The sequence below is a fragment of the Zeugodacus cucurbitae genome, chromosome 3, assembly GCF_028554725.1.
Source record: "Zeugodacus cucurbitae isolate PBARC_wt_2022May chromosome 3, idZeuCucr1.2, whole genome shotgun sequence".
Lineage (NCBI taxonomy): Eukaryota > Metazoa > Arthropoda > Insecta > Diptera > Tephritidae > Zeugodacus > Zeugodacus cucurbitae.
The window spans coordinates 16,128,641-16,141,770 of NC_071668.1; the positions used below are offsets into that span (position 1 = coordinate 16,128,641).

General features: G+C 36.3%; 2 protein-coding genes across 2 annotated transcripts; one reads left to right on the forward strand and one right to left on the reverse strand.

The window, feature by feature from the left end:
- The first annotated feature begins 362 nt into the window (after nt 1-362).
- On the forward strand, nt 363-9,827 carry LOC105216937 (uncharacterized). The gene is made up of 7 exons (XM_011191699.3): nt 363-683; nt 950-1,153; nt 4,386-4,542; nt 6,720-7,999; nt 8,064-8,391; nt 8,899-9,192; nt 9,272-9,827. The coding sequence occupies exons 1-7, from the start codon at nt 679-681 to the stop codon at nt 9,521-9,523; spliced, it is 2,520 nt and encodes an 839-aa protein (XP_011190001.2). The 5' UTR covers nt 363-678; the 3' UTR covers nt 9,524-9,827.
- LOC105216938 (protein YIPF6) lies at nt 9,549-12,970 on the reverse strand. The gene is made up of 6 exons (XM_011191700.3): nt 12,785-12,970; nt 12,581-12,709; nt 12,428-12,506; nt 12,195-12,360; nt 11,977-12,134; nt 9,549-11,905 (listed from the first exon to the last, which is right to left on the reverse strand). Exons 1-6 carry the CDS (start codon nt 12,800-12,802, stop codon nt 11,793-11,795), a joined length of 663 nt encoding a protein of 220 aa, XP_011190002.1. The 5' UTR covers nt 12,803-12,970; the 3' UTR covers nt 9,549-11,792.
- Nucleotides 12,971-13,130: the final 160 nt, after the last annotated feature.

Consider the following 13,130-nt stretch of genomic DNA (forward strand, 5'->3'; position numbering starts at 1 on the left):
CACACATAACGGTGCATAAACCCACACTATCACCCACGGACCGCGAACTAATAGAGTCGACGGTGAAAATCAGTGTCACCACAGTACGAGTGATGGCCGTAATCCCGTGCGCATCTCACGTCTGTGACTTGATTACGAACGCGATCGTCGGGAAAACTCTAGTGTAACGAGCATACAAACAAATGCAAAAATACACACAAATTTTAACAGTAAAATGGACAGACAGACACACATACCTAACTAATAGAATGCAAACAAGGCGTCTTATCAACCGAAAAATAAAAGCAAAAAAAACACACAAGATGCTACTGTAGGCAAGTCCGATTAAGTCAAGTTCCAATCGCGACGCAACGGATCACTACGCTTCGAGACGAGTCGAGAGTCAAAATAAAATAGCATATAGTCATTGTTGTTTTTGTTATTGTAGTTGTCGTTTTAAAGTCGAGCGCGAGGCTTTACAAGCCATATCCTGAGCGAGATTTAGTTCAGTTCGTTGCTGAACTTCTCACAGATCGAAACGTTGTCGTCGAAATCAATAGCAACAGCAACACTTTGGAACCACCAGCAGACAGAGAATTCACATAAAATTAATTTGGAAAATTTGGAAAAGGCTTTTCCGTTATTATTTATACACACACATATATATGCTTAGTAGTAGCAAGAGCAACCAAATTATAAATGGGGTTTGTGACAATTTGAAAAAAATCAAACAAAAAAAAACGATTTTGACAACATTTTTTAAAGACTTTCGTGTATAGTTGTTTTTGTTAATTATTTCTCATATTTATGTGTTGAAAAATATAAACGCCAAAAAGAGTATAAAATAAATAAAGACTTTTAAATGGTTTAGCTTAGTTAACTTGCGATTTTTTTTGCTTAAAAAAAAAATAAACATTTTTTGGCATAAATAAAGAGTTGAAAAGTACTGACACCATTTGTGTGCTTATAGTCCAATTTTAAATTTTTTGGAATATACGACGAGCGGCAACAACCACAACAACAGCAACAAAAGCAACACAATGGTCGATACGGAAATTGTGATTACGAACTCATCGGAGCCGGTGACAAAGGCCAGCTTGATAGTGGTCTCCAATCGTTTGCCATTCGTTTTGAGTCGTGATCCGAAAACCGATAAATTGGAACGTAAAGCCAGGTGAGTAAAGATAGTGAAAGATTCTGTATACTTTTTTGTTTCAGAAAATGGTGCAAACTACAGGTGTAAAGTGAATTTTGAAAACAAAATACGAAAATCTCTTTTTATTTGTGTTGTGTGGCTTCGAAAGGCTGAAGAATTATAAGAAAATTTCATTAAAGTCGGTGAAATAACCAAATAGTTTATATAATTTGAGGTTAGAAACAATTGTTTGCCTTTAGTTTTGAACCCTATCATGTGCGATATTAGATTCATTATCCAAGGTACTTATCTGCCACAGCTGGTGGCAAGAAAAAGTAAGGTTAGTTTTGAGTTGTTATATGTATGTTCAAAAACATGGATAGAGTAAAAATGTTGAACTGGAGTTTTCTAAATAAAAATTACTAGAACAGTTCGAATGCTGTAATTGGGCTTTTCGGTGTACTTTCAAAAGCTTAAAAGCGTGCTTGAAAGGCAGAGTTGGGAATATTATATGTTCTATACATAAGTAATTGTCGAAATATGGGCCATAACATAAGAATCACAATGTTTTTAAGTTTAATTTCTTAATAGCCTTAAATTGAAGTCAGTAAACCAGTCAGTAAACAGATGTCGAGCTTGATTAAAACTTTTTTGCTGTCCAAATTTCACTTGGAATATCTGTATTTTTAAACTAGATTTTTTAAATTTTTTGACAACTCTCTTGAAAGATGGAGGATCAAATTCGAATCTGATCGCATCGAATAAAAATTAAGAACCTCAAATTGAATATCGGTTAAATACATTGCGATTCAAATTTAGTAGGGTTTTATAATTTTTGGATGGACAAGTGAGGTTCAGATATATCGAATGTTTAAATTAACTGATATTTCTAATATATTCAAACAATTTCTGTAGGTGTAGTTAATATTTTTCCTGACGGACGGTTTGTTTTTCTGCTTAATGAAATCCATACAGCTTTTGACATAACCGTAGGCGACAATATTATTTTTTCAGTTGCATTGCGAAAAGGTAAACAATGCATTGTGTAATAATATGAATAGGTTATATGAGTAAAAGAAGTAATTATTAACACATATGTTTTCTATAATTTTCAATGAATAACACATTTTGTTAGGGTACCACAATTTTCAGATAATTTTGTAGCGTCTAATAAAAAAATCCAACAAAGAATTTAGAGGAAATAACTCAGACTTTTTCGCGACCACAATATTAACCCACCAGGTGTCCGAGTTCAACAAAATTGGTTAGATATTATTTTGGGGCTCGCTTTGAAAATGGGCTTGTAGACTTTTTTTTAACTTTCCAGTGTTATATAATAGATCTTTTAAAACAAAATATAAAATGCACTTGAATTATTTCTTATAAATAGCGCAGCCAGTTCTTCAATAATTATTTTTGAACAATTTTGGACTGAAGAACATTCAATAACAGCGCGTAAACAATTTTTTGCCATTGATTTTTATGCTACACATGTGACTATTAATTTTTTGCCTATCAATTAATTACATAAATATGAATGCGTGATTGAAGCCTTGTGCCTATTCTTATCAACCTATCAGCGCTGCTAACTATGAATCTTTAACCTTAAACTTTGATAAAGATTTATTTTAATCAGTACAACAGATTTAAAAAAAAAAAATGAAGTAGATCTCAAGCTAGTTTTCGGCAAATAAACGTACAATGAACTTAGTTCCACTTTCAGGTTATTTTTGTGACACCTACTGACAATTTATATTGCTAAAATTGCCGGCTCTAAGTTTCGAAATTACAATAAAATTAGCAAAATGCCTTTCTAATTAACGAAAGTGAGTTTTCTTATGCTGAAGGGGCTTGTTCTTTAAGACATACATTTAAAGGAATTGGTAAAATGTAGGTAAAGACGAAGTAGAAGAAGAGAACAGTTTTAATAGTAATTGTAAACTGAGAATAACAGTTCCCACCTAAAATGAAGATCAATCTTTAACTTATTTCAAAAGCTTTTGAACACAGTTGAGCAATGTCAGATATTAAAGTGAGAGCGAGAAAGTACAAGTTTTAATCCAAACCGGACCACTAATGTAAGAGACACCTTTTAATAGCCGAAATATGATCGGAGGATACCGCTGCTCAAATTGATGAAATAAGAAACGCGTTCTTTAAGATTACCATCTTAAAAACATACACATATTTGGAAGAATTTTGCAACAGAACACAGATTTAGGTAGAAAACTTTTTCAGAAATTATTTTTAAAGACTAAATAAACCAAAATTTAGGCTTGAAGAGAAGGAAGATCAAAATTCAATCTTCAACATAATAAAAATTGAGAAATCAGAATAAAATAGTTGGACTTGACAACAATTTATTTACTTATTTTACTTAATCGATAACAGTAGCACAATAACAAAAATATTTACTATTGCAACTCGGAAAAAATATTTTACTCGTATGTGTTTAATATGTACGAGCATATATGACGATTTAAGCTTGACTTTCAGCTTGTATATATAAATATATACATATATATGTGCGTAATAATATATTTAATAAAAATGTTTACGTTTACAGTAGCATGTAACACACAGAATACGTGAGATCAAGGACCTAGAGTGGGTTCAATAAATTTGAGTGTAACCATTGGCGGGCGACCCACCCCACAGCTATTGTAAATGCCAGCCTCTTTTTCGCATTTTATACTGCCATATATAGTATAGAGAGATTTTTTTTTTTAATTATTTACTCTTTTTTTTGGCGCTTCTATTCATAGACTCACTGGTGATTACGTTCATTTGTGAGCTCGTGAACTTCTTCGGTAAACAAAATGTATGGATGCGCTAGAGGCTGGGCGGTAAAGAGTCAGTACCGGTGCCAGTGTGTTATCAGTCTTATCAAGCTCATAAATATATATACATGTGGCATACGTAAATAATACTAACGATTTTCTAAGGGGTATCATCTACGTATGTACTACAAATATATATATATTTCCGCAAATACATATATGTATGTATATAAAATATTTATACATATGTGTGGCGCCATGTTTCCCTTTGACGCGCCTGCCTTTATTTGCATTATCCTGTCTAGCACTTTGTAAATACTGATTAAATCATGCTATTATTATTAATTCATGTGAGGCCGCAATCTCTGCTTGATTACGTTATACATATGTATTTTAATTTATTTATTGAAAATATTTTATATTTGTTATTGATTATTGTATTTTACTAATTTTGTTCTTCTTTTTATATTCTTCTTTTCGCTTACCTACAGCGCTGGCGGTCTTGTAACTGCCGTCTGTCCGGTGGTGATTAAGGGTAAAGGCTTGTGGGTCGGCTGGCCAGGCATACATTTGGCTGATCCGAATGAACCCATACCCGAATCGAATCCAACGGATCAAACACCTACAGCAGGCTTGAAATCTGATCAAGTGAGTATCAATAGAACATAGACAAATTTATGAATATTCATAGAACATATCTTGAAAAGTATTTGTTGTAGAGTAAACAATTTTGATCAAATGATATGTGAAATGTATCCAGTACCCAAGTTCAGTAGATTAGAGTAATTTAGCGTATACTAAGGTTGAGGAAATGGATTCTGAAGACTTGAAATTATCACCAGACTTGAAGCAAAATATTCAGTAAATGAGATCCGATACTCAGTTAATCAGACTAAGAAACATAATTTTGTGTGGAGCTAACATTCGACAGAAGTAAATATAGGAATATGGTCGGCATACTCACTGGTCACTGTCTTGTAGCGGCGCACGCCTACAAGATGGGGCTGATAGAACGCGAAGACTGCAAGAAATGTCAAGAGCAAGGCACCAGAGAAACAATGGAGCATCTTTTCTGTGATTGTCCTCCATTATCAAGACAACGGCTTCAGCATTTGTGGGGCTACACATTACGTTAATCTGGAAGAGATTTCGTTGGTGAAGCCACAAAGCCTATAGAAATTCGCAACAAGCGTAGGCATCCTAAAGGATGATTGCCCCTCATTAACTAAGTGACGGCACTTCATCTGGTATCGCAAAGGACCAAAACTGGTCTATGTGTGGCTTTTTTTAGCCTACCAGAGTAACCTAACCTAACATTTCTAATTAATTTTTGAAATTGCACATGATTTTCAAGGACCGTTCCAAGAGGAAGTTAAAAGGAAGCAAATGAAAAGTGGGGCATGAAAGACCTATTCTAAAATTTAAATTCTTGGTGTTCTTAACATTCACTTCCTAAAACGGATCGGCTTTCGAAACTTATATATCATATTATTAATAGATATTTATAATTTTACTAGTTTCCCGACTTTTTTACTCATAATTTCTATTCGAACAATGTTTGGCGAGCTCGTGTAGTTTAAGAAATATTTATTAAAAAAATGGGACGTTTGCAAAAACCTCCTGACAATAATTCGAGAGCTCTTTAATTAATACATATCTTCTAAAAGAATTGTCGCAGACTAATATAATTAAAAGCGAACAAAATGTTAGAAAACGATCCAAAAACATAGGGTCCAAGAAAATTCCGACATGCTTTTAAAAGGTTACGTTGGTCTGGTAGGACGGCAGGTCACGATAGACCAGTTATAGTACTTAGTGATACCAGATGGAGTGCCTTCATGTATTCCGTGAATAGTACGCATTGTTTAGGATACCTGCGCTTGATGTGAATTTTAAGAGTTTATGAGGCCTCACTAACGATATCTCCTACAACTGATCGTATTGTGAGGCTCCTAAATACCGCAGTACAAACGCACAAGAGATGTTCCACTGTTTCCTTGGTGTCCCGCTCTTGACACTTCCTACATTCCTCCCGATCTGACAGCTTTTGAAAAATGCAACGAAAAATTTTAAACTTAGCGGTTAAAATATAAGAGACTGAGCAGAAGAAGTGGGTTGCCAAAAATCCAAAATATGCAAAACTTAGGATAAACTAACAAAATGGGTGCCAAGCCTAAGAAGTTAAAAAAAGCTTTATGTAAAGTGGCAAAGAAGATAAGGAAGTATATACATAACCAGTCCAAATATAAGGTATTCAAGAGAGCCTTTCGAAAAAGCGATAATAATTTAATGCACACAAAATTTTGTTAAAATTGTTGTCATCTAACGTTAGGACAAAAAAATGCTGTCGGGTCTGTTTGTACAAAAATTTTGTTAATGATTCAAAACTTAATATTTTAGAACAAATATATTATATAATGAACATGTATGTATGTACCGCTGATTGATTATTCAATATTACGTTCTATAATCAAAGATAATGGAAATAATCAATAGACCGTACAAAGTCCAATGGCGTAGGTCGCCACATCAATTTTTCTTCAATAGAAGATCGTCATCAAAATGCATATTTTTGTTTCAAAAAGCTCGAATACTATATACAATGAGTTGAATATTAACTTTATAATGACATTTAACATTATATTTTATTGCTAAATCAATATATATTGTTTACAGTATATATTGGATTTTAGTGCACATAACATAATTAATTTAATCTAATTTAATTTTATTATATTTTATTTATTTATTACTTTAATTACCGTCCACACTAAGCTAACTAACCCGCTTATCTTATCTTCACTTTGTCGCGTCATTTGTTGTAGGTCGTCTCCGTCAATATAAACGCGGCGATTTTCGATAGTTACTACAATGGCTGCTGCAATAAGATATTCTGGCCGCTTTTCCACTCGATGCCCGGGCGTGCCACCTTTGGCGCCGATCACTGGCACAACTATGTAACGGTAAATAAACATTTTGCAGCACGCACCATTGAGGCGCTCGAGAAGTGTTTGAAACAAAACAAAGCATTGGATAACAACACACCGCCAATTGTTTGGATACATGACTATCATTTGATGTTGGCCGCCAATTGGATACGTGAGAAGGCCGAGGAGAAGCAACTGCCATGCCGATTGGCCTTCTTCTTGCACATACCCTTCCCACCATGGGACATTTTCCGTTTATTCCCCTGGGCCGATGAAATACTACAAGGTATGTTGGGCTGTGATATGGTGGGTTTCCACATACAAGACTACTGTCTGAACTTCGTCGACTGTTGTCAACGTAATTTGGGTTGTCGTGTCGATCGCAATAATTTACTGGTCGAACATGGTGGTCGCACTGTGCGTATACGTCCGTTACCTATTGGTATACCGTACGATCGGTTTGTGACTTTAGCGAAGACCGCGGGGAAACTACTGAAAAGTGATAAGCAACAGATCATTTTGGGTGTTGATAGGTTGGACTACACAAAGGGTTTGGTGCATAGGCTAATGGCTTTTGAGAAATTACTGGAGAAGTATCCACAGCATAAGGAGAAAGTAAGTTTACTACAGATATCCGTGCCGTCACGTACTGACGTCAAGGAGTACAGAGAACTGAAGGAGGAAGTTGATCAGTTGATTGGACGCATTAATGGTCGTTTCACGACAGCCAACTGGGCGCCCATACGTTATATCTACGATTATGTGGCTCAGGATGATTTGGCCGCCCTATATCGCGATGCCGCAGTTTGTTTGGTGACACCACTGCGTGATGGCATGAATTTGGTAGCGAAAGAGTTTGTGGCTTGCCAGATCAATGCGAGTCCCGGCGTGTTGGTCATTTCACCCTTCGCAGGCGCTGGTGAAATGATGCACGAAGCATTGCTGTGCAATCCTTATGAGGTGCATGCCGCTGCCGAGGTCATACATCGTGCACTCACGATGCCCGAAGACGAACGCATACTTCGTATGAGCCGATTACGTAGACGCGAATCGGAATGTGATGTTAGCCATTGGATGCGTTCGTTCCTTAAGGCGATGGGCACATTGGATGTGGATGATGTCGGCACAACCATAATGCAGCCAGTCACTGTGGACGACTTTGATGATTATCTACTCAAGTAAGTTGCTTTCGTTGTGACTCTAGTGGTATAGATATTCATTGGTGTTTTCTTTTGCTTCCAGATACATCGGTTACAATCACAAATTGGCTCTTTTGCTCGATTACGATGGTACCTTGGCGCCAATTGCTCCACATCCAGATCTCGCCACACTCTCGCCCGAAATTAAGAATGTACTATTTAAGCTTTCAAATCATTCTGATGTTTATGTCGCCGTCATCTCCGGCCGTAATGTCGACAATGTGAAGCGCATGGTCGGTATTGAGGGCATTACTTATGCCGGTAATCATGGTCTGGAAATTCTACATCCCGATGGCAGTAAGTTCGTGCATCCGATGCCGATTGAGTTTGAGGACAAAGTTAGCCTTTTGCTGAAGGCGCTTCAGGACTCGGTAAGTTTTATAAGGGTAAACACAAGAGTAAAATAAGTATCGTTTCGACCGTCGACTAATAGTTTTGAAGCATAGACTTTATGTTAGGTTTCGATAGAGTTTAATGTTCGGTTGTCAGGTCGAAACAATTTATTAAAAGTCGAAAAAATTGAATTACATATATCAAAGCTATGTATAAAATTGTGAGAGTATCAGAAAGGTCATTAAGGCTTGGTGTCGGGCGATTTTTAGAATTATTGCCGTGTTTGTGGCTTATGAAAACGACACAGCATTATTTAAGATAATTTTGGAAAGTTTTAATTATATCAAAACAGATGACCCTCTAAGGAATTTGACCTCGGATATTTATAAGCTGCCCAGCTCTCGGCAAGACGTTAAAACAACTTTTTATGGAAACAAGAACCTTAATTCACATAGTTAACGAACCTAACAGTCCCTCATCTACGAACAAAAATAACTTTCTTTTTCGAAAATTAACAATAACGAAGTAATTTCAAAATATTTTAGGTCTGTCGCGATGGCGCTTGGGTGGAGAACAAAGGTGCATTACTCACATTCCATTATCGTGAAACGCCAGCCGAATTGCGTCCGGCGATGATCGAGAAAGCACGTGGACTCATTATTAAGTACGGTTTCAAGGCAACCGAAGCGCATTGCGCACTCGAAGCCCGACCGCCCGTACAATGGAACAAGGGTCGCGCATCAATTTACATATTGCGCACTTCGTTCGGTGTCGATTGGAGTGAACGCATTAAGATTATATACGTGGGTGACGATCTGACAGATGAGGATGCCATGGTGGTAAGTAAACACTTTAAAGTTAGATTAGGTTAAATATCTATGTTGTATGTATAATCAATTTTGATTATCCCCCTTCCAGGCGCTCAAAGGTATGGCGCGCACATTCCGTGTCACCTCATCGGATATCGTACGTACAGCAGCCGATCATCGTTTGCCCTCAACCGATTCGGTATATACGCTACTCAAATGGGTCGAACGTCACTTCATGGGTCGCAAGGCACGTGCGAATTCGTTGACTTATCGTAATCGTCGCGAGGATGGTGTACGTACACAAATGTCATTGGAGATTTCGTCGAAGTCGAGTAATAACCTCGATGTCGAACATGTGTAGCCGGCAGCAAGATAAGAAGTCGATGTCGAAGTCTACCAATTGTCGAAAGTGGAAGTATTGCAGAAAGCCTATTAGTTGGTGTATTTTTTTGCTCTGTGGGCTTTAGCAGATGTGCAAAGCAATTCTTTTTTCTCTTATAGAAAGAAGTTTTGTTTAGTTTTTAGTGGACAATAATCATAATTAAAGTACAGAAGATTTATCTATGTATATGTATGTATATATTTACGTATTTTTTAAGTTAAGGATTTATATGTGAATGCAAATTTTAAATAAAACAAAAAATCAGAACAGTACCTACTATAAATGTGTGGACGATTAAATTATTTGGGTATAATTTCGAAAAGACGATCTCCGAAGCGCTTGATTTGAGTAGAACTAACGTCTAGGATCTATTAAGACGACCTTTAATACAAAAATCCGGGTATGTAAAACCGATCTTAACAACAGATCTACATAAATAGAACGGATCAGTATTTATATTCGGTCAATAACATTCTAATCGTCAACCTTATTAGGTACTAATAATAATGGAGGATCGGATCATGTGTAGAAGTTCTAGTAAGTGAGTAAAGTTTTTGATTGTCATTCACTTGGGAGTGGCCAGAAACGGTTCTTCTCCACATGTTTCAAGCAGTTCACGACTTCCGGTTTTAGGCCTAGTATCTTCTGGGTAGCCAACAAACAGCTGTTTGGAGGCGAGCTAAAGTGGGAAGGCGAAGTCCGCTCTGCGGTTGTACGTAGGGTTTGGGACCCACCACATAAAAACGAAGTAGCAATGAGAAATCGACAAAAGCCTCGGATGAGAACAGCGAATACCGCAGACGATGGAACGATGAGCTGTACGAGTTATACGTCGACATTGACATAGTTCAGATAATAAAAAGACAGCGGCTACGCTGGCTAGGTCATGTTGTCCGAATGGACGAAAACACTCCAGCCCTGAAAGTGTTCTATGCAGTACCCGCCGGAGGAAGGGGAAGGCCTCCACTCCGTTAGAGGGATCAGGTGGAGAGCGACCTGGTTATACTTCGGATCTCCAACTGGCGCCGAACTCCGAAGGAGAGAGAGAAGTGGCGCACTATCATCGATTCGGCTATAACCGGCTAAACGGTTGCAACGCCAATCACATGCATACAATAATAATAACAACAACAGCAGTGATAGGATGTTCGAAATGACTCTGTGAAAGGTGATACTATTCAACAACGAGAATGAATTCAGAATTTTACTCGGCCCACGATCGTCAACTCGGGTCCGATTAGGTTATATAGACCCATTTTAGCAGCAGCAGCAACGGGTCCGAATCAGTATTTATATCTGGTCTGTGAAAGATGATTCTACAACAACGGGAACAGACACAGATTTTTCAACGGCCCACGACAATCAACCCGAAAATTACAACAACTACTAAGGCCTCGCAAATGTTGGAAATTCTAAAACGGGATTGACACAACATTGAGACCTCGACTTCCATAAGCAGTTATAGATAAAATTAAGAAAAAATGGTTTCCAATCAAATGGGCTATAACAGATACATATTTGATAAAAACAAATTTTACAAAAAATAAAAGAAAAAGTAAAAATAGTTTGAAAATAAAATAAACTTAGCTAGACTCTTTCAAAAAATATTCCAGCAGTAAAAATATACAAGATAATGTTATCATATTTTGAAGTAGGAGAAATAATTCAAAGTGTATACATATGTTGGGTTGAAAATAATTCAAAACCAGCGATATACAAGGTATGTTCAAAAAAATAACGGGAATTTTAAAATTAAATTTGTTTTTGGGTCTCAGAGAGAGACCAATTATCCCACAAATCGAGTTTGAGAAGTGTTTCGCATAAGTATTATACATTAGTGCATAATATCGAATGTGAACTATTTTAAAGGCGAAAACATTAACTTAGACGAATCAAAAAATATTTTTTTTTCAAAACACGAAAATTCCCAGTATTTTATGAACAAACCTCGTATAGCAGCTCGTGGCTGCACACACTCAGATACGCATATTCAAACTCGAACACGGATTATATATAATTTAGTTTTCAGATATTTTCCAAACAAATTCATTTTGTTTTGGGGATAATATAATCAATATTATTTAAGTACGTTTTTTATTTATTTTTCTTTTTTTTTATTATTTTCTTATGCGCTTAGACATTATCATATTATAGTATACCTAAATTAAATTGGTTTTATAATCCCCTGGAATTCATTGTAAGTTTACATAAACGTATACTAAATAAGCTAAATACACATACTATTTACTTAGTTATGCGATATAACTAACCAAGATACGATGAAAAAGAATAAGAATATTGGATATACGGCAAGTGGTTTACGGTTTGGTGGCTGACTTTCACCAAGAAATATAAACGAAGCTAAAAATACATATTTAAGTTTACGAATATATTTTATAAAATATAGAAGAAATATGTAACTTTGGACTTACCATATGTGGCCCACACAAATCCAAGCGTAGTGGTTAGCAGACGCAAGAAGAACGCCAATTTCGTTTGCGTGGCTAGTAAAATGACACGACACACCATCAACGCTATCGCTACGGGCGTAAGGCAATAGCCCAAAACGCAGACGGATTGGAAAAAGGAGCTAGAAAATAAAAAAAATAATAGCAAAACAGAAACGCCTATATCTTGCACTTGTACTTACATATTGCCGCCAAGCAGTTTCGAATTTAATGTAACTATAGCCGCACCGATCCACACGATAACAAATACTTGTGCAAACTCTGGACCACCATCATACATGCTATCTGACGAACCTTGCAATATAGTAGCCATAAAGGTGCAGAGTACTAGTGGACCCCATAAATCCCCTAAATTATTAAAACATACAGTTATTGTTGTTAATAAACTATTGCACTTCTGTTGCTAGAGACTCACAATCACGCAGCAAACTGGACTTCTCCTTGGGATAGAGCACATGATAGAATTTTACGCCAACAGCGCGTACATCTCTCAACTGCAATGATAACAATTACAAAAAAACATGAGTCATTTAAATGTGCAATTAAACTAGGCAGTCGCAATACGCACGAATGTCTCTTTGATTGGCTCATCTAAGGTATTGAAATCTGGTGCGCCAATTTGTGTTGTATTTTTGCGTGCGCCTGGTATGGACATATCACCTTCCAGTTGGGAAGCCGAAATGTTATCATCGAACATCTATAATAGAGGTGAGTGGTGCACACATTAGAAATGTTTGTTTTGTTGGGCACTGCAATAACTTGCACTACTTACATCCAGTTTAGTGTCCATTTTGTTGTGTTTCTTTAATTCTTTGTATTTGCACTACTCTACTAATGAACTAATATATTTTTATTAACTATATTTTTCGTATTTGTAACTTTTTCGACACACCACAAAAACTTTTTATTTACACAAATTAATTGTAGACAATACATAAACGTCAGCAGTAATGATAAAAACAGCTGTTTAGTCGCGCGCTGGCAATCAGACCAATTGATGGTTAAATGAGAACACTTTTTAGCCTATACACAAACCAATGAGAATGGTGCACCCTGTGTTTTGTTTAAATATAAAATTTAAATACATAATAATTGTTTTTTTTTCTTAATTTATATTA